Source organism: Camelina sativa, chromosome 19, assembly GCF_030686135.1.
Source record: "Camelina sativa cultivar CO46 ecotype springtype chromosome 19, ASM3068613v1".
Taxonomy (NCBI): domain Eukaryota; kingdom Viridiplantae; phylum Streptophyta; class Magnoliopsida; order Brassicales; family Brassicaceae; genus Camelina; species Camelina sativa.
The window spans coordinates 8,519,493-8,540,723 of record NC_141898.1 but is presented as its reverse complement, the minus strand read 5'-3'; the positions used below and the strand labels follow the sequence as shown (position 1 = coordinate 8,540,723).

General features: G+C 36.2%; 3 protein-coding genes, 1 long non-coding RNA gene and 1 pseudogene across 5 annotated transcripts; 2 read left to right on the top strand and 3 right to left on the bottom strand.

Moving 5' to 3' along the window:
• The first annotated feature begins 996 nt into the window (after nt 1-996).
• Nucleotides 997-2,602, top strand: LOC104765633 (F-box/kelch-repeat protein At3g16740). Its single transcript, XM_010489383.3, has one exon. The coding sequence runs from the start codon at nt 1,282-1,284 to the stop codon at nt 2,485-2,487; it is 1,206 nt and encodes a 401-aa protein (XP_010487685.1). The 5' UTR covers nt 997-1,281; the 3' UTR covers nt 2,488-2,602.
• Nucleotides 2,603-2,615: 13 nt separating this feature from the next.
• LOC104765634 (TPR repeat-containing thioredoxin TDX) lies at nt 2,616-5,672 on the bottom strand. Its single transcript, XM_010489385.3, has 10 exons — nt 5,345-5,672; nt 5,197-5,230; nt 4,828-4,986; nt 4,642-4,729; nt 4,469-4,549; nt 4,319-4,383; nt 4,020-4,160; nt 3,841-3,954; nt 3,591-3,621; nt 2,616-3,116 (listed from the first exon to the last, which is right to left on the bottom strand). Exons 1-10 carry the CDS (start codon nt 5,455-5,457, stop codon nt 2,782-2,784), a joined length of 1,161 nt encoding a protein of 386 aa, XP_010487687.1. The 5' UTR covers nt 5,458-5,672; the 3' UTR covers nt 2,616-2,781.
• A 4,108-nt stretch (nt 5,673-9,780) lies between these two features.
• Nucleotides 9,781-11,916, bottom strand: LOC104765636 (lysine--tRNA ligase, chloroplastic/mitochondrial-like). Its single transcript, XM_087502818.1, has 5 exons — nt 11,786-11,916; nt 11,540-11,653; nt 10,814-11,454; nt 10,620-10,727; nt 9,781-10,263 (listed from the first exon to the last, which is right to left on the bottom strand). Exons 3-5 carry the CDS (start codon nt 10,868-10,870, stop codon nt 10,162-10,164), a joined length of 267 nt encoding a protein of 88 aa, XP_087358944.1. The 5' UTR covers nt 10,871-11,454; nt 11,540-11,653; nt 11,786-11,916; the 3' UTR covers nt 9,781-10,161.
• Nucleotides 11,917-12,081: 165 nt separating this feature from the next.
• Nucleotides 12,082-13,600, bottom strand: LOC147920324 (F-box/kelch-repeat protein At1g24800 pseudogene; annotated as a pseudogene). Its single transcript, XR_015591494.1, has one exon. The product of XR_015591494.1 is annotated as an F-box/kelch-repeat protein At1g24800 pseudogene (transcript).
• Nucleotides 13,601-17,521: 3,921 nt separating this feature from the next.
• Nucleotides 17,522-18,041, top strand: LOC147920323 (uncharacterized). The gene is made up of 2 exons (XR_015591495.1): nt 17,522-17,770; nt 17,958-18,041. It is a non-coding gene; the product is annotated as an uncharacterized LOC147920323 (long non-coding RNA).
• The last annotated feature ends 3,190 nt before the right edge of the window (nt 18,042-21,231 follow it).

The following is a 21,231-nucleotide window of genomic DNA, read 5'->3' as shown; positions in this document are numbered from 1 at the left end:
GAACATTTGCATATGCCTTGAAACAATTGTTGATTAATAAGATGAACATTTGCATATGCCTTGAAACGTGTATCAAAACCATTAATCTGAAAGAGTTCTTCATTTTAAGTGGGAATCAGAGATTTTATGCATCACGGACAGTGATTCACGGTAGAGAAAGACTCCTAAGTCACGTCCCAAACCTTGATTAAAGAAATCGTAAGATTTTCTAGACCGTTCAGAAACTGGTTTACCGATTGAGCTGAGTTGATCACAAAGCAATATGAAATCAGGTCAGATAATCAGCTAAACATATGGTTTCCCTTACAGATTAGCTGACGAGAACTATGTAGATCAAACTCTCTTGAGGTGGAACACGGGCCGATAAAATGTTTTAGCAAGAATAAACCAGACATGTTGTGCGGAAGATAGACCATATATCATGTAATCCAAAACCTCGTGGGAGAGAGTTCCAAACAGCCATGACTTTACGAGTTAATTAGCCCATTTGACCAAGATTCAAAATCAGGATTTGCTGGTCTGTGCAACTTTCCATCAATTTGACTCGCATTTCTCCGGAGATATTTAAAATGTTCAAACAAACTGTTATTCATTACCAACATCCACGTTTGAAGTAAGAAATATTTATTAGTAGTAACAATTTTTCCTTTTTTCCAGTATAGTTTTCTGCAGCAACTTGGTCGTCTTTTGCTTCTCGGATAAGGTCAAATCCTTCGTCAGGGATATATTCAGAAGTCAGTAGAGCTTGTGTTGACAGCTCAATTAGTAAAAATATTTTAGATAAAATCATTTGGTTGAGTCATGAGTGATACTCGAGAAGAAATATGTACAAAAATGCTCTGGTTCCCTATCTGACAAAACATACGTGATTAAGCCTCAAACCTCTTATATATAACTCTCTAATTAAAATTCCGGTAAAACCCATTAGTGCAATGCGATCTAACTACGAAAATCGGAACAATTTTTAAAGCCGAGACTTCAATAGTACTTGGGCCATGACCTTAAAGCCCATGTTTTAAAAGTCAACTTACCAATGTACTTTTTTACTTTGGTCGGAAGGGGAACAGATCTGTAGTGCCTATCGTCCAGATGTCACCACACAAAATTTCTGAGAAAAAAAACCCTCTCGTTTTGATTGATTGATAGATAGATCCGGAAGGTTTGCCAACAAAAAGAAGTGACAGATCCGGTAGAAATCGGAAGGAAAGGATAAGGGTTTGGATGGTTGACCTAACTTACTACAACTACAGATTCAGATCTTGAAAGAACACAAGGACGACGATGCTATCGAATCTTCCAAGGGATTTGGCGGAGGATGTGCTCTCTAGGCTTCCGGTGACATCTCTGAGAGGAGTGCGATCCACATGCAAAAAGTGGAACCGTTTATCCACAAATCGGAGCTTTATAATGAAGCACATCGGTAAAGCAAATGCAGCAGCAAAGAATTATCACAGGAAAGAGTTTCAGGTGGTCATGATGATCCAATATAGGGTTTGTTTATTCAGCGTCAATCTCCTCAACCCATCTATAGACTGTATTGGTAAACTTGTTAGCCTAGACGACGTTGCAGATCGTGTAGAGATATCTAAAATCTTTCACTGCGACGGTCTACTGTTATGCATCACCAGAGACAGCTCTAGTCTTGTTGTTTGGAACCCTTGTTCGGGGCAAACCAGCTGGATCAAACCCATGAATTCTTACCACAAATTGGACCGGTACGCTCTGGGACACGAGAAGAAGGACAAGTACTCGCTTCGTAGCTACAAAGTCTTGAGATTTCTTGACGATTACGTCTCTAGGGTGAAGGGCCTACTTCGTGAGTTTGAAATCTATGATTTAAACTCTGATTCATGGAAGGTTGTTGATGTCAATCCCGACTGGGATATACAGTATCATCAGCGTGGTGTGTCTCTCATGGGGAATACGTACTGGTTTGCTCACGAAAAGCTTCCACCTGCAGTACAGGGACAAGTACGAGTGATATCAGACATTCCTGATTTCTTACTATGTTTTGATTTTACAACTGAGAGTTTCGGACCGCGTCTGTCTCTGCCTTTTCACGCTTTTTATGGAGATACTGTGACTCTATCTAGTGTCAGAGAAGAGCATCTTGCGGTGTTATTTCAACAATGTGGTGGGTATACCGTGAAGATATGGATTAGTAGCAAAATTGAACCCAATGCAGTGTCGTGGAACAAGTTGTTCTTAGCGGTTGATATGAAACCCCTCACCGGTTTGGGTTTTCAGTTTCTGGTTATAGGTGGGAGTTTCTTTGTTGATGAGAAGAAGAAGGTCGCAGTGGTTCTTGATAAAGACAGAGGTTGCAGAGGTAAATCTCGCCCCACCCGCAACATAGCTTATATCATTGGAAAGAAGGGATACTTCAAACAAGTGGATCTTGGCGAGTCTATAGACGCTGGTTGTTGGCCACTTGTGTGCTCTTATGTCCCTAGCTCAGTGCAGATCAAGCAAGCTGCACCACCCTAATCTATCAGCTTGTACTTGTCGTTTATTTGCTCTTATGGCCTCTGTTCTCGTTACTCTGTTCATCCTATTTTATCCAAGTTACTGCGTATCAAAATACCCCTTAAACTAAAAGAAAGGGATCTCTGCTCTTTTAAACCTTCTTTTAGCTCTTATATTTATTACTGATCTGATCTGTCATGTAAACAAATTACAAATCCTAAGAAAGTTATGCTACAAATTTAAATTATGGGACAAACGATTGTATTGCATAGATATAGTACACGCGAAGAGGGTAACGAGAGAAGAGATAAACCATTACTTAGAAGTAGAGTGCTGTGCTACCTTCTGCTCAAGGGAACCTTTATCAGCTCCGACAACTTTGTCTACCTCTTTGCCATCTCTGATGAAACAAAAGGTCGGAACGCTGCTAATGTTCCAAGAAGCAGCCACGTCGTTGGCTTCGTCTATGTCAACTTTCAAGAAAACGACTCTCGGGTGCTGTGTTGCCAGGTTTGAGTACAGAGGAGACATATAACGGCACGGTCCACACCATGTGGCTGTGAAGTAAAGGATGAGCAGACGCGATGCCTTCTTAGCGGCCTTTTTCTTTGCTTCTAGTTCGCTTGTTGAGTGGATGCTAATCACTTGTCCTGTATCATCAGGGAGAAAAGATGGTCATTTCCTTTTTGACATGCAAATTTCATTTTAGGTTTTATAAAAGCTTTGTGTGAATATTCTAATATACATGCAAATTGCTTTTCTCACTATGAAGTCGCATATAAAATCATGAGGAACCAGCGCTATCCAAAAGAAACAGAACGCTACTGAGGCGTCAACACACCTATCCCCTAAATTTGTTTTTGTTGGGAGGTTAAGGTTCAGGTCTGGATTTGCAGAATTTCTCAGGTAAGTAATGCACATAAAGCTATAGGCGGGATAAGCAAGCTGGTTAGCGGCCTTGTCAAATGGATTTAATGGCTAATAAGAGCTTATTGAGCTATGATTCTTAGTGGGTGCAGACAATTCATTGCAACAAGACTCACAGATAAATATTCCGACACAGGTTCTTTGCAGTAATTTCATGAAGTAGAGAACCTTTGAAAGAGATGGATAGAGATGTTTACCGTCTTTGAGTGCAGCCTGAGCTTCTCGCTCCTGCATTGATAAAATTCAAGAGCAAGGAGAAGCAAATCAATGAGCGTGAGATGTTTGATATGATATGAAGTTGATTATGTCAAAAGAGGTTATATTGCTACTCTCACGTGGAGAAGAATCAGGCTTATGTGCTTTCTGCTAAGAACGTAAAATTATACAAAGAGAGAGCTAAACAATGGCATAATATATTTTTCAATCATGGGTATGTGTCGGTCTGACCTGGGCTTCTTGCTGTTGTTGTCTCTCGCGTTCAGCTCTTTGAAGCTCCTTTTCTTTCCTCAGGCGTTGATATTTCCTGCGGTGTTCGTCGATTCTCTTCGCATTGGGTTCAACCTGTGAAGTACACATTATGAGATCATACTGTTTGTACAGTGATATCAAGAGGTTTCCACAATTACCTTCTTAAGCATCGTCCCTATCTCCTCGTCATAATCTAATTTTGAAGCTACATGTAGATCAGCTGCAGCCTCTTCCCATTGGCCTAACATGGCCCTAGCCATACCTCGTGACTTGTACCCCTTAGCTGAATCAGGGTTGAACTAAACCCCAGAATAAAATAGTTTAGCATGTTTATGGAAGAACACCATTGGGATACAACATTACTTTTACAAGCTATAAAACTATTGAGACATAAAGTTGCTTTACCAATCCATTTGCTGCACAAACAAAACAAGTTTATGTCAAGAGAAATGATCACCTGTAAAGCCTCGTTGGCATCGCGAATTGCAGCATTTGGCTTCTTAACTTTTAGAAACACACTAGCTGCAGGATAACAATTACAAATACTCAGAATGATTACTCACATTTGGCCGAAAAGAGAGAGAGAGAACTAGTAAAAGAAAGTTACATCTAGTGGCGTAGAGAATTGCTGAAGTAGGGTTTAGCATGACGGCTTTTGTGAGATGTTCTGTAGCTTCTTCAAACTTCCCTGTATACCAACCAATCAAGCATTAACGAAACCATGGGGAAAATCCTATGAACTAAATAAATGAAAAACCAATATCAATGGTGGTTATGTACCATCAGAGATAGCCTCCAGAGCTTTACTCTTCTCTAACTGAGCATCATCCCTATTCTCATCGGTCACTTCAGCTGTAGGATCTCCCATCTAAGGAAAGAAAGTAAAATCAAACAATCAGGGAAAAAATTTTTGCATAGAGACACAACCACCAGATAATAGCCAAAGATAACATCTTGAACACATACCGGCTGAGGAGGATCATTGTCTGGTTCAACTACATCAGAGTTGTCCAATTCAACATCAGACTCCATAACATCATCATCATCATCATCATCATCATCATCATCATCATGTTTAGGAGAGAAACTGGGTTTAGTCTCAGCCATATCTTCATAATCTCTTTCCTGCATTGTGGAATCATCATTTCAGTCTTATAAGAAAGAAGAACCACTAATCAACCATAAAAGATACACTTAAGCCCAGAAAAGGTTTTTGGTAGAATCAATTCCACACCAGGTTATTAAAAACGTAAAGCAAACATAATTCTACCAATGCTCCAAAACCCAAAAAAAAAAGAAAGAAACATGAGAGTTGCGATAAGAGAGACAACTTACAGTTTTCTCAATCTTGGGAACTTGAGCTCCTAAACTGTACGAGAGAAGTCGGAAACGATCATCGATTAGAAGAAACTCTGACAGCTCCGTGGAAAAGTCTACAACATACGATTGAGAACCATTGGAAAGAAAGAGAAGATTAAGTCACCTTCGGAGATACTCCTTGAAGAAAACCAGAGAAGGATCGTGGAGAATCGAAGGATTCGATTGCAACTTTTCGACGAATCTTCTCAGCTCTGCTACCTGATTCGCATCCATCATACTCTCTCTCTCTCCCCGAAAACAGCTTCACGAGACTGAATCCTTCAGCTCCTTATTATGATCGTACGATGGGAGAATCAGCCGGAGCACGGTGGTTTCTGCTCGTATGAGTTGACTTGATTGATTGGGTGTACCGGTTGAACCAGTTTTTTATTCGCATTAACTTAACCGGACTGATTTCATATCCGGTTTATATGCTTAGACTGATTGGTCCCTTTTTAATTTAATCATTCACGTTTAAATTGACTTACTTCCTCATCTAGATTACAGCTTCCGACCTCTTTGTTGTTTACTTTTTACTTTTAAATTTTAAACTCTTGTTGACTTTGCTGATTAAGGCACATCGTTAAACTTAGAAACTGAGCAATTAGACAATACACTTGGTACAGCTTATGTTCAATTCAAAATTTGTGGGTTGATGTCGACAAATCTGGAATGAGATATTGTTTTTTCTAGACTAAAGATTCATTTCAGTTAAAACTGTCCTGAGTAAGAATCAATTAAAATTTTAAAATTTCTAAAAAATAAAGTATTTAAGAAAATAATATCATCATAAATTAATACTTTTTTAGTAATATCAATTGTTTACTCTACATGATCTAAAGTATATATATATATATATATATATAACGGTTAAACCTTTGGAGCTATTATACTGGTTCCTCATCTTAATTTCTTGTTCATCCTTTTCCCATCGTCCGGCCAATAGTAGTAGTCGCGGAGCCAGTCATAATCTCCTCCGCATCAGTACCTAACCCGATTACAAAGTTTAAAAAAGCACATCAGTAGCTCCGAGTTGGTTGATCCAAATCCATTCCGATTTGGTTGATCCAAATCCTAAACAAAGGATTTAACAAGAACAAGACATGAAACCATATTGGTCTGATGAAGAAGAACATCGTAGAAGCAATGGCGGACGGAGCAAACAATTCACGAGAACTAGGACACACCAAAACGAAATAAGAGAGATTTATCCGAGTATAAAGGTCGAACCGTAGAAGTGTGGTCTCTGGATTTGGGATTTTCGGTATTGTTAATTCTATCTGTATAGTGTGTGTTACATTCTTTAGCATTTTATATTACTACTAGTATTTTATTTTGTTTAACCATTTTTTTTGTCAACTAAAAAAACATGTGTAAGAAAACAATTTATTTCTTTCTTTTTTAAGCTTAAAAAAACTATGATACAACCTTTTTTTTGTCAACTAAAAAAAACATATGAGTAAGAAAACAATTTATTTCTTTCTTTTTAAAAAAAAAACTATGATACAATTGACCAAAAAAAAAAACTATGATACTACTATTTGTTGTCCTTAAAATAAATATCAAAACAAAAACAAAAATTACTTTAAAAAAATTTCACGTGTGCATTTTTTTTTTTTTTCCGACCACATATGTATCTTTTTATTATACTACTATATTTGTTATTGCGATCAAAAAATTAAAAACACAAAAACTAAAATTGTTCTTTTTTTTACAACATGTGTGTCTTTTTAAAACAACAATAAAAATACTTGTTTGTTTTGTAGTCATCAACGGATATGAAATTATGCTGCATAACCTATGCTTGGCTAAACCAATACATAATCACATAATCACATAAACCGGTTTATAGTTAGGTTGCTCATCAGGCCGCGCTTGTAAAAGAAAATATTATTCGTTTTGCTTCTTGACGTGCCAGATAAGCCACCTGAAACAATAGTTGATTAATAAGATGAGCATTTGCATAAACCTTGAGACGAGTATCAAAACCATTCAGCTGAAAGAGTTCGTAACCCTAGTTTATTACCACTACAGATTCAGATTTTGAAACACAAGGACCACTATGCTATCGAATCTTCCAAGGGATTTGGCAGAGGATGTGCTCTCTAGGCTTTCCGTGACATCTCTGAGAGGAGTGCGGTCTACATGCAAAAAATGGAACCGTCTATCCACAAATCGGAGCTTTACAATGAAGCACATCGGTAAAGCCAAAGCAGCAGCAAAGAACTATCACAGGAATGAGTTTCAGGTGGTCATGATAATCCAGTATCGGGTTTGTTAACTGATTAAGTATTAGTCTGTTCATCCCATCTATAGACTGTATAGGTAAACTTGTTAGCCTAGACGTTACAGATCATGTAGAGATATCTAAATTCTTTCACTGCGAGTCTGCGACGGTTTACTGTTACGCATCACCAAAGACAGATCTAGTCTTGTTGTTTGGAACCCTTGTTCGGGACAAACAAGGTGGATCAAACTTATGGATTTCTACCACAAATTGCTGGACCGGTACGCTCTAGGATACGAGAGGAAGGATAAGTACTCATTTTGTAGCTACAAAGTCTTGAGATTTCTTGATGATTACGACTCCAGTATAAATGTGAAGCGCCGTGAGTATGAAATCTACGATTTGAACTCTGAATCATGGAAGGTTGTTGATGTCAATCCCGACTGGGATATACAGTATAATCAGCGTGGTGTGTCTCTCATGGGCAACACATACTGGTTTGCTCAAGAGAAGCTTCCAACAGCAGTACAAGGAGAAGTGGGAGGAGATATATCAGATATCTCCCTAAACAAGCTGCATCACCCCCTAAAAGAACGATCAAGTCTACATTTTTTTCCTTCTTTAGCGTTGCTAATTAGCTGAAAAAGAAAGGGGTTCCCTGCTCATTTAACTCTTCTTTTACTTCTTATATTGATTTTAATCTGATCTGTCATGTAAACAATCACAATTACTTTAAAAGTTATGTTACAATTTCAAATTATGGGACAACAATTGTCTTGCAAAGATAAGCACAAGCCAGAGGATGGTAATGAAAGAAGAGAGAAACCATTACTTAGAAGTAAAGTGTTGTGCAATATTCTGCTCAAGCTATCAGCTCCGACAACTTTGTCCACCTCTTTGCCATCTCTGATGTATCAAAAGGTCGGGACATTACTAATGTTCCAACTTCGGAGAAGCAGCCACGTCGTTGGCCTCATCTATGTCAACTTTCAAGAAAAACGACTCTCGGGTGCTGTGTTGCCAGGTTTGAGTACAGAGGAGACATATAACGGCACGGTCCACACCATGTGGCTGTGAAGTAAAGGATGAGCAGACGCGATGCCTTCTTCGAGGCCTTTTTCTTTGCTTCTAGTTCGCTTATTGAGTGGATGCTAATCGATTGTCCTGTATATCAGGGAGAAAAGATGGTCATTTCCTTTTTGACATGCAAATTTCATTTTTGGTTTATAAAAGCTGTAAATGAAGCTTTTGTGAATATTTGGGGTCTAAGATACATGCAATGATGCAAGTTTCTTTTTTGTGGAGTCGCATACTTGTGAATTGTGATCAACATATAAAATCCTGAGGAACTAGCGGTATCCTAAAGAAACAGAACGCTACTGAGGCGTCAATACATCATGAGTTTCCCATTAAATTATCCCTTAAATTATCACCTAAAATACTTTTTGTAAGGAGGTTATGGTTCATGTAAGTAAGAATAATGCGGGCTCAAACATTTTCTAGGCCTCTGGCCAAATTTTAAAAAGTAGACCTTTTAACAAATTTTTATTTATTTTGATAAAAAGAAAAAATAATTCTATATGAACTCTTATATTCATATAAATTTTTATTTTGACCCTTTTATTTATTAAATACAAAATTGGACCCCTTTTATACACACATATATATATATATATATATATATATTATTTGACCTTTTTTGTTCATACAACAACAAAATTTGGACCCTTTTATACATATAAATTATTATTATGGACCCCTTTTGTTCATACAAAAAAAAAAATTGGACCCTTTTTATGAATGTAAATTTTTTTTCCCGGATCTTTGATAAGGGGCGGTCACACTATCCACCCTTTTAGTTGATCAAGCTCTTTTTTTAAAAACACCAAAAAAGTGAAATAAATATATTAATTAATAAATAATTAAATTAAAATAATAATAATAGAAGTAAGTAAGGGAGGGAATCAACGAATAATTCCATTTTTGCTACCTTCAAAATGTCCGAATCTTTTTTTTTCTTTTTTTCATTACAGGATAATATGATTTGCGTGTGCAATTTTGTACAACTTGTTATCGAAGCAATCTAATAATCTATCTACTTTTTTTTTGTAGATGACATATTTTATAGTTAAATTTACAATTGTGTTGTATTTTCACGATAATTGATTTTTTATTACCAAAATGGACACGTGTAGAAATATGATAGGTTTAGGTGACTTGGTGATTTTATTGTTTAATGTATTTTATCTATATATATATATATATAAAGAGTTCTACGATGTTGGTTTTATTGGTTTTTAATAATGTTGGCAATATAATAAATGACTTATATGTTGACGAAAACAACAAGAGACTTCTATATTATTCACACAAAACTGGGATCATTAGGTTTGCTATCTAAATTGAAAAATGAAGTACTAAAGATACAGGTTACTTAAAAGCATATGTCAAAATTTATAGTACCACAAAAGATTTGTCCTTGGGCTCAAGCACGTCTTGGATTGCCAACAGAACTGTGTCTTTGGCATTTCCGATATCTTCCCCTAGCTCACTGAAATCGGTTCCTGTTATCTCTTTAACAAGATTAGCTCACTGAAATCGATTCAAGTTATCTCTCTGTTCCATGCACTGAAATCGATTCAAGTTATCTCCTCAACTCAGTCTCTCGAAATTTCACAACCAACATAGAATTCAGATGAGTTTATCTCCACACGCTAGCTGTGATGCCAGAGCATATTCACATGGTAATCAATTGTCAGCTTCCCATGAACTGCCATGTCCATCATGCTCTGGTAGTCCGGATAAGCTTCATACATCTAAACAAAGCTAAAACTGTTATGGATCATGGAACCATTAAAGAGTTTGGAAGCCCAAGTGATGCATATGATTGAGGAGAAGGCATATTTTGAACTAACTAGATGGTCGTGACTTCAGGATTATGCCGTGTCCAAATGCCTTCGTTTCTAAATATACGACCAATTTCATACACTTTCTCAAACTCACCAACCAGTGATCACAAAGTCATATCTATTCAGAGACAACAATTACCTTTCATACATATCTGGGGTAGAGGTAATTTTCCACCCAAAAGTGGTGAGGTAATAATAGAAAAGAAAGATAAGAAGAACGACAGAAAACGCCAAGAGATTTGGAAATAGAAGATGCTTCTCACCAGCGTTCTCTTCAAGTGAAGCTCAGTTGCAATCCTCAGGTAGAGATCCCTCCCAAGTGAGTTATGAAACGTTACAAAAGGTCTTGCTTCCGCTCCACCAGCTGCTCCCTAGTTTTCACAAGTACATCAAACCGACTCCCATACAAGAATTTTAATATTAAGTGAACATTTGAGAATGAAGGTAGGCCACAAACCTGAAGAACTGGAGTTTCAACCTCCAAATATCCAAAAGACTCAACTGTCTTGCGCATCTCTGAAACAATCTACTACAACAAAACAGAAGAAGAGGATCGTTGATCTGTAAAAATAAAATAACTCCAACAACCTTAAGTGAGTGTCAAATGAAAAATCAATTGGTACATCGTGAGGTAAGCATTTTGTTTAGAGATCGTGCACAAACGAAACTAGACGCTACTTTCGCCCTTCCCCGAAACACATCAGCCACTTCAGGATTAGCAAATCATATCAACAGAACTAGTAAGAAACACAGTGAGCGGAACCCGAATAAAACTTATAGACTTTCTTTAATGAATTAAGCCCCACCGATTTACATAGAGAGAAGACAGAGCTCACCGTTGGCGGTGACGTTTATTTCAATATCAGTTAGACCATGATATTTGTCTGGCAGAGGAAGGAGAGATTAAGTGAGAACTGAAAAAGAATTCACACATAGAGAAAGCTCCCCTGGAAAGTTATACACACTGGTCAAATGGTATTCTCCGAGTCTACTCTCATTTCGTTGTTGGCTAAGTTGGAAATTTAGTGACATCATTTCTTGCTCGAGCTTCGTGACTGCAGTCTCTAGCGTAACTATATTGGAAAGAAGTTCCTGAGCCTGCCCAATTTTCCAGAATCATCAGTGAAAACATAACGGTAGTTTTCAAAATGCAATCACAATAGCATGAGTTGAAGAAACACACAGGATGTGGAACACTAGAAGAAGGAGATAACTCCCAAGGATCTTTCTCCATGACGCTCTCTAAAAAGGTATGCAAATCTTATTCTTCTTGAAGTTGCAGTTGCAATCTTTTTACCTGAAACATAAACATTCTTTCAGCACTTTCCACATAATAACCACTTCTCTTATTGAGTTCAGGAAGCTCACATCCTCATAAAGTAAGCAAGCTCTTATTAATTTCGAATATAAATTCAATGTGTGTTCATACCTCTGGCATGGTATGCAAAAACATAATCCAGAAGTTGAGAAAAAAGAAGAAGAAATGGTAACCACTTGCTTAGATTTCAATTCAAAACTTGCATCCTCTGGAGTTTGGCTTTTGGTCATAATAGTAATGATAGATCATCATCATGGGTCTTCTTCATCATCTACTTGGGATTTTGATGATGACTATTACGATTACCCGGACTCAGATGATGATATTCAAATGACGACATGGACCAAAAGATATGCATATTGATGACATGGACCAAGAGACTCTGTCATGCTTTGCTTGCGTGCGGATGGTTCAATTCTCATTTGTTTATTTTGCAATTGAAAGTGACAATAGCAATTATTTTTTTAGCAAAGTGAACAACAATTTGACTTAGCAGTGGACAAACGCAAGAAACAAAAATTGAACAAGTGAAAGGAGAGATAGGAAAAAGACGAAATCCTTAGTTATTAGCTGATAGATAGAAACGTAACAAAGATGATGATTTGACTAGCAGTTACGTTCATCTCTTACTTTCCTTTTGCGCTAAGCTTGGGAGATAAGAAGAGGAGCACACAAGGGGGGGGAAGAAACACTTGCGGAGTATATCCGAGATAGCCAGGTTCCCCGACATAGACATTGGGAGCTTCTCCGAGACTCACAGATTTAAAGAAACCGTCGTCTCCAATGATAAAAGCAGTGTGGTACCGGGCACTCTCGGTGTGTAGAAATCCGTCTACATCGAAAACCACGGCGACTTTCTCTTGCTCGTCAATGAAGAAGCTCCCAGATTTATGGTCAAACCGAACAGCATCAAAACTAGTGCTAGTGAGTAGTGGTCTCATATCTACTTTCAAAAACTTGCTCCAGGACACAGCACTAGGATCAATCTTAGTGGTAACCCAAATCTCCAATGTTTCAATTGAGTCTCCACCCCGCTGAAATAGCAGGGCGAGCTGTTCTTCTCTAACACATGAGAGGGTCACAGTATCTTCACTATAAGAGTGAAACGGAATAGGCAGACGCGGTCCAAATCTCTCTGTTGTAAAATCAAAACAGAGTAAGAAATCTTCAACATCTTCATATTCCAATCCAACGCTGGCTGGTTTGTGTATTGAAGCAAAAAAGTCACGCCCTGTCTTCTCATGTGCAAAAAAATAAGTATTTCCCTTTAAAGTCACGCCGCGTTGATAGTATTCTACCTCCCAGTCGGGTCTGACGTCTAGAACCCTCCATGAGTTAGACCCAAAGTCATAGATCTCGAACCCGAAATAGTGTTTTAAATCGATGCAATCATCCACAAACCTCAAGATTTTGTGGTTAAGGTTGATGTCGTATCCCAGAGCATACTTGCCGAAACTTGTACGGGGTCCTATCCACCTTGTTTGCCCCAGATAAGGGTTCCACACCACGAGCCTTGATTTGTCCTTGAGGACGCATAATAACAAGCCGTCGCAGTGAAAAACGGTAGATATCTCGACTTGATCAAGTAAAGCTACCTGCTTCATAGATAGATCAACCAACTCTTCTTCCTTGCGGCGGAGATGGAATCTGACTGAACAAACCTTGGAATCCATCGTCATGAACCCCAAAAACTGCTGCCTTGATGCCTCTGCTTCACCCACAATCCAATCTTTGGATAAGGCGTCCCATAATTTGCTAGTGGATCGCACTGCCGACAGGGATGTTATCGGAACCTTGGTGAGTATCTTCTCCCCTACCAGTTTCGGTGGAAGATCGCATATATCGTCTTACTACTCATTCTTCCAACTTTAGACAGACGCAGCCGCCTCGCAACCAATATCACTAGTTATATATATATATATCTATATATATATATATTTTTTCCTCATATCTATACTAATATTTTTCCACCAACTTTTTGACAAAAAAAATTAGTTTTGGAAACAATTAACATTGACTTTAATATTAATTATAGGTAACATTTTAAAAAATTAGGAAATTTTTTTATCTCATTCAAACATAAATATATAATTTCCTTTTATTTTTATTTGAATTTGTATTTAAATTATTTTGAATTATTCTATAATACATTTAGTTAATAAAAACTGTGATTTTTTTCCAGCATATGATATAATACAAATTTTTAAAAACGGACATATATTATGCAATAGATGAATAAAAAAAATACGGATACAATATCCCACATCGCCTAAAAAAAATATTAGGCAGTGGTTCAGAATCACACTATAAAAGAGACCAAAATGATTCAAAATACAAATGAGTAGAAAGCTTGATTTATCATATATTCAAACTTAAAAAATTTTGTATTCAACTTAACATTTTTGGTTGATTTGTGTAAAATTTACAAATCCTATGTTATTCAATCATGGATTTTAAAAAGTCTATTAAAATCTACTATTATTGAACAAGTTATTTAAAAAAACTACTTTAAAATCCACTGTTATTCAAAAGAGTTTGTGGATTTGGATTTTATTGACTTTTAGGAATTCTGGAGGATTTGTTTAGTTAAAAATACATAAATCCAAATCTCATGGTTTTATGTGGGATTTGAAAACCATAAATTATATCAACTTTCCTAAAATCAATCAAAATTCCAAATTTCCTAAATCTCATAAAATTCTCCAAAATCATGGTTTCAATACACCCCTCTTAGTTTCTTTATTAAATGATTCGTGGCTTAGTGAGATTTTACTATTATATGTTAAATGATTTAAGAGTATGTTACCTCTAGGAAAAGAAAAAAAAAAAAAACTTGTCTCCAAAAATTTCTAACCATGGTTCTGATCTCCGCAAACTCATGACGACGCCTTACTTCTCTTCCTAGATACTCACCTTCATCCATGAATAGATACTAACTCGACTTCTCAGCCACCACCAATGCACAAGGCCATGGCTGCAAACATGTCCGGCCTGTAGCTAAAGCTCAACAAGCAAAGGCTTTTAACATCAAAATTTATAAATAAATTTAGGGGCATCAATTCATAAATACCATGTAGTGTAGTTGTTAGCTAAGCTGCATGGTACGTGGAAGCGGAAGCGTTTGAACGCGTGGGATCGAGCTTTTTAAAAAAAATTAGGAAACGGGTGCGTGTTGGAAACGTATATGCATATATACAAGGTCAAGCGTTCGACTCCCGTTGTCTCTTTTTTTCCAAAATTGTTACAGTAATTAAAATAAACTAATTATTTAATAAACAATTTAACATTAAAAAAACCTAATTGACGATTTTGTCTTCATCGTTGGCTGATCACCAACAAAATCTGTAAAACTCTTATCAAAAAATTTCAGTTTCTTCTCCACTGTAATCTCTAACACCAGCTTTCTTTTATCCTTAACTTTTACTGATTTCTCTTTTTTACTCATGTATGTCTTCTTGTATTTCTCTTTTCTTTCTAGTATCTAATCAAGTTTGTCAATCTATGTTGTTTTGTGTTTTATGTCTTGTTTTCTGTTTTTATTTATGTTTTCTCATTCTAAAATCTAGAACATGGATATGACTCATCATGCAAATTGGGAATAATGATTAGAAAATGAGAGGTTATTGGTTGAGAAAAGACCACCTCTAAAACCAAAAGCTGATTACCGTTTTTGGAGAAATAATATTGGTAGATGTTTCACTTATTTATCTTATATAAGAAGAATGAGTAATGGAGAGAAACAAGTTAGAAGATTGTTAGTTTACTATAAACAAGTTAAGTTTCAAGTTATTTTGTGACGCGGGAAAAAAAAATTTTGGGACATCAATTTTTTGTTTGCTTTAAGCATTGAATATCTTTGGGCCGGCACTGGCTGCAAACCTTGAGCTCTAGGATATTCTCCGAAGATGCAATTCCAGTTCTGATTTCCATTTGATATATATATATATATATTTTTTGAATCTAATGTTAAATTATATTCAAAAGAAAATAAATGTTTTACAAAACTTGGATAAAAAACATTTCATAATATACTAGAACAAAAAGATCACAGTTTAATTAGAATCTGCTTCATACCAAACTTGGATGCTGGAGTCTCCACCATCCTTGATTGTGCTTAGACGATTGCGAACATTCTTATCAATTAGCTTCACTAGCTTTTCTGTTGGGGGAATGGATCGTATTTTGAAAAGCATATCCCACAAGGAACCTCTTGGTCTTGTCTAATGCACTCCCAGCTAGTAATGTCATGACTTCTTTCCAATGGACTGTAAACTTATTTGAGAGAAGCTTTTTCACTAATGCCTCCTAGACCTGCTTTGAAAAAGGACATTGACAGAACATATGTTCTCTTGTCTCCATAGGAAATCAGATCTCCAAAAAAATACAACCTGTGTTAACAAGCCAGTTCCAGTGTTGCATCCTCTCTCCCGTTGCAACTCGGTTTTTAGCCACTAGTCATTTGATATATTACTTCACAATAGAACTTAGGCTTTGATTGTGAGAGACTTTAAAGACTTTAACATTAATTTAAAGTCTTAAAAGCCAAAATTTCACTAATAATGCTATTTTTGCTTTATTAGTTTTAACAGTCAAAGTCTAACAGTCTATTTTTTAAGTTTCTACTTACAAATTTTTAAAGTCACAAATGTGAGACTTTTTTGCTGTAAAAAATAAATAATAATAAAACTGTATCTAATATTTCTCTTTCTTATTTTCCATGATGATTGAAACATTCTTTTTCAATATATGTATAATTTATCACAAATATATTATAATTCATTTAAATAGATTTTTTTTATTTCTGTTATGTTGAGATCCATTTTTCATAATATTTTTTACATCAACAACCATTATAACAAATAATCAATTATGTCATATCTTGGAAACATCAATTCCAAAAAAAAAGTTTTAATTCAGTTACTCTTATGAGATTGAATATAATAAATGGAAGTCAAAAAATAAGAAGATTTTTTTTTAGTTCTCTAATTGTTGTAGCCTTTTTTTATTTAGTTTATTTGATTTTCTATTTTCTCTTTAATTTAATATTTTCGATGATACTAATATAATTAGTAGATAATGAAGTTTCGATTTTTTGTAATTCTATAACTTAGAAAATGACTATTTTGAATAATGTTTTTTATTCAAAGAGCGTAGATTCAAAAAACTTTCTAATCAAATATTGATAAAATTATCTCATTTTATTTTAACTAATAACAATAATAGACGTGCATATGATTTGTTTAAAATTAAATTATTCTGCATATATAAAAGAAAATTGGTGATTACGGGTTATAACAAATGATAAAAATGAATATATATATATATATAAACAAATAAATGCAACTTCATTTTTATATATTTTAATTTTTAAATATAGTTCAGGCAGGATCTTTTGTTTTTGAAATTTCTTTTGTAAACTTTTTCCCTCCGGTTTTGGCAACCAACCTTGGAGTTGCTTTTTAATTTAATGTTTGGTTGAAAAAAAAAAAAAAAAAAAAAAAAAAAACAATATAGTCCCGCGAATATCTAGTTTTTTTAGAGAATTAAAAGCATAATACTCTGGTCTGCACTTACCTACACGCATACTTTGTTTCTCTTGCGTCTACATCCAAAGAGGTAAAACATGGCCTTCTTTGTCAGACATGTCCACCTGAAAAGTTGTAACTGCTAGTGGTTACCATCCATCTTCGCAAACAGTTTTCATTGATCTACAAGTATCTCCCGTGGAATAGGATGAGATCATATAGTGCCTATTTTCTGACATGTGTCCAGATATCAACCGTACATAGAGAAATTGAGAAGAAAAAAACCTCTCATATGTATCCAGAAGATATATCAAAAGAAAAAGTAAAATGATTTCTTGAAACACAAGGACGACGATGATATCCACATCTTCCACGGGATTTGGCGGAAGAGGTCTTCTCTAGGCTTCCGGTGACATCTCTGAGAGGAGTGGGATCTACATGCAAAATGTGGAACCGTTCATCCACAAATAGGAGTTTTACAATGAAGCACATCGGTAAAGCCAAATTAAAGCAGCAGCAAAGAATTATCACAGGATGGAGTTTCAGGTGGTCATGATGATCCAAATATAAGGTTTGTTTATTTAGCGTCAATCTCCTCAACCCATCTATAGAGCGTATAGGTAAACTTGTTAGCCTAGACGTTGCAGATGGTGTGTCACTCTGACGGTTTACTGTTATGTAGAGATATCTATAGTCTTTCACTCTGACGGTTTACTGTTATGTCTCGTTGTTTGGAACCCTTGTCCGGGGCAAAACAGGTGGATCAAACCTAGGATCAATTTATCTAAAACTTCACATCCGAAAAGAAAAGAATAAAGAAACACACAAACAGTTTCTACTAATTCTCCCAAGTACATGTCTGATTTGCTCTCATAAGTTCCATTAGACCAAAATCTGGTAAACAAAGTATATAAGCTAAGAAGAAACTCAGTGTAAGCAGAGAATAAAAAAAAAATAACTGAGAAACTGAAAGGCCGCCATTGAAATGCAAATAAGAGTGTGGAGTGGTCTAAAAGCAACCATCATCTCTAGGCTTCCGGTGACATCTCTGAGAGGAGTGCGATCAACATGCAAAAAGTGGAACCGTTTATCCAAAAATCGGAGCTTTACAACGAAGCACATCGGTAAAGCCAAAGCAGCAGCAAAGAACTATCACAGGAAAGAGTTTCAGGTGGTCATGATGATCCAATAAACTTATCTAAAATCTTTCACTGCGACGGTTTACTGTTATGCATCACCAAAGACAGCTCTAGTCTTGTTGTTTGGAACCCTTGTTAGAGGCAAACCAGGTGGATCAAACCTAGGAATTCTTACCACAAATTGTTGGACCGGTACGCTCTAGGATGCGAGAGGAAGGACAAGTTTCGTAGCTACAACGTATTGAGATTTCTTGATGATTACGACTCTCGGGTGCTGTGTTGCCAGGTTGAAGTAGAGTGGAAACATATAACGGCACGGTCCACACCATGTGGCTGTGAATTAAAGGACGACCAGACGCGATGCCTTCTTAGCGGCCTTTTTCTTTGCCTCTAGTACGCTTGTTGAATGGATGCTAATCACTTGTCCTGTATCATCAGGGGGAAAAGATGGTATGGTCATATCCTTTTTGACATGCAAATTTCCTTTTAGGTCTATAAAAGCTGTAAATGAAGCTTTGTGTGAATATTCGGGGTCTAAGATACAAGCAAGTTGCTTTTCTCACTCTGGAGTCGCATACTTGTGATCAGCATATAAAATCCTGAGGAGCTAGCGGTATCTTACAGAAACAGAACGCTACTGAGGCATCAATACACCGTGAGTTTCCACAAAATTACCAAACTATCATGTGCAGACAATTCATTGGGACGAGACTCACAGATAAATGTTCCGACACATGTTCTTTGCAGTAATTTCATGAAGTAGAGAACCTTTGGAAGAAATGGATAGAATGTTCCCGTCTTTGAGTGCAGCCTGAGCTCCACGCTCCTGCATTGATAGGATTCAAGAGCAAGGAGAAGCAAATCAATGAGCGTGAGATGTTTGACATCATATGAAGTTGATTATGTCGAAAGAGGTTACATTGTTACTCTCAGATGGAGAAGAATCAGGCTTATGTGCTTTCTGCTAAGAATGTAAAATTATACGAAGCGAGCTACACAATGGCATAATATAATTTTCAATCATGGGTATGTGTCGGTCTGACCTGGGATTCTTGCTGTTGTTTTCTCTCGCGTTCAGCGCTCCTTTTCTTTCCTCAGGCGTTGGTATTTCCTGGCGGTGTTCGTCGATTCTCTTTGCACTGGGTTCAACCGGTGGAGTACACATTATGAGCATATATTCGGTACTGTAAAACTCAAAGGCGCGTACTGTTGGTACAGTGATATAACAAGAGGTTTCCACCATCGTAATCTAACTTTGAAGCTACACGTAGATCAGCTGCAGCCTCTTCCCATTGGCCTAACATGGCCCTAGCCGTACCTCGTGACTTGTACCCCTTAGCTGAATCAGGGTTGAACTAAACCCCAGAATAAACTCGTTTAGCTTGTTTATGGAAGAAAGCCATTGGGATAAAACTTCACTTTCACACGCTATACAGACATAAAATTGTTTTACCAATCCAATTTGCTGCACAAACAAAACAAGTTTATGTCAAGAGAAATGATCACCTGTAAAGCCTCGTTGGCATCGCGAATTGCTAGCAGATTAAGTAGGAAGCACAGTAAATGAGACAAATAAAATAAAAACTTCGAATGTAGGATGTAAGAAGAAGATAAAATAGGTGCGAGAGAGAGGTAATTTACCAATGATTTGGATAATTTACCAATGATTTTCATGACTTTTCATCTTGTTTGGCCTATGTATTCTACTCAATTGTCACATCCTTTTGATTAATCCAAGTTACTTTATAATATAATGTCACTAACCACAACTCAACTGAAATTATTATGGTTATTTTCTTTTGTGTTGCACTTGAGTGTACTTTTTTCAAATATGAACTACAATTTTATATGCACCAAATATTTTGGCAATATAGATAAATTTGCACGTACATAAATATTTATGATCTTAATAAAATTGAACGCAAATATGAGTATATATTATGTGTTATTTAATTATTATTTTTTTGTCTTCCACGGTAAACCAAAGAAATGAGAAAGCACATTGTTCTAGTATGCTTCCAAATTGAGTGATATGTCCATGTTCATTATGAGGATGAGTTTGTAGTTGTTCTGAAAATGCCCATTGTGATTTTGATGCTATTAAAAAGCACATTGTTGTAGTATGCTTCCAAATTTACATGTTAACAATAGATTGTTCTTGTTGTTTCTTGAATTTTTATTTTGGTTTGATCCAAAATACATGTTTAATGATCAAAATTCATGCTTAATAACTAATCTTAAATACAAAAAAAAAAAAATTAGGAGCATTAATGCTTTTGTTTGCCCTTGTCCTTGGGTTTATGAACTCAGTAGCTCTTACATTACTTGTTTCTCCTCTTTAAATATTGGATTTGCATTTTTCATATATCATACGCAAAAAAGTGAAACTCAACAAAAACTTTGACAAATATGTTGAAGCATTTAAAACACAATTCAGATTTTTATATTCCTAGCTATTCTTGAAAAAAGGACCCATTAGCAGTGCTAACATGTGTCCTCTGCTATTGAATCTTTGGTTCCTCCTTGAGATGATGTTGCCATGTTTGATTCAGATATTGATGAAAGCCATTCATCCTCCTTGCTTGGCTGGACTACTTCATCACTTTGGCCACCTTAGAAAAGGTTGAGTTCCATGGTTGTTTACAAAATTTTAATTAGTAAACAATCATGCCATCCAAGGTGGTCTGGTAAAACTCTTCTAGTATGTCAGAGCGCCGGCTACCAGTAGCAGAGACGAATCTTATGACACTGAATATATCTTTTTTACTGAAATAACAAGTCATTGGTGTCTTGATGTATGTTAGAAGCTCTCCCAAGTGCATGTCTTTTTAATAATACTTGTTTGTTTTGTAGTCATCAACGATCACTGAAAATAAGTAAACAATTGTTCCTT

What these genes read in the sequence shown, in the direction of transcription:
- LOC104765633 (XM_010489383.3), top strand. Translation starts at nt 1,282, where the DNA reads ATGCTATCGAATCTTCCAAGGGATTTGGCGGAGGATGTGCTCTCTAGG.
- LOC104765634 (XM_010489385.3), bottom strand. Translation starts at nt 5,457, where the DNA reads ATGATGGATGCGAATCAGGTAGCAGAGCTGAGAAGATTCGTCGAAAAG. An exon ending in TTCAAGGAGTATCTCCGAAG is followed by an intron (nt 5,231 to 5,344) that starts GTGACTTAATCT and finishes TCTCTCGTACAG; the next exon opens with TTTAGGAGCTCAAGTTCCCA. An exon ending in TAGGGACGATGCTTAAGAAG is followed by an intron (nt 3,955 to 4,019) that starts GTAATTGTGGAA and finishes TGTACTTCACAG; the next exon opens with GTTGAACCCAATGCGAAGAG.
- LOC104765636 (XM_087502818.1), bottom strand. Translation starts at nt 10,870, where the DNA reads ATGCGCAAGACAGTTGAGTCTTTTGGATATTTGGAGGTTGAAACTCCA. An exon ending in TTGAAACTCCAGTTCTTCAG is followed by an intron (nt 10,728 to 10,813) that starts GTTTGTGGCCTA and finishes TGTGAAAACTAG; the next exon opens with GGAGCAGCTGGTGGAGCGGA. An exon ending in TTCACTTGAAGAGAACGCTG is followed by an intron (nt 10,264 to 10,619) that starts GTGAGAAGCATC and finishes AGCTTTGTTTAG; the next exon opens with ATGTATGAAGCTTATCCGGA.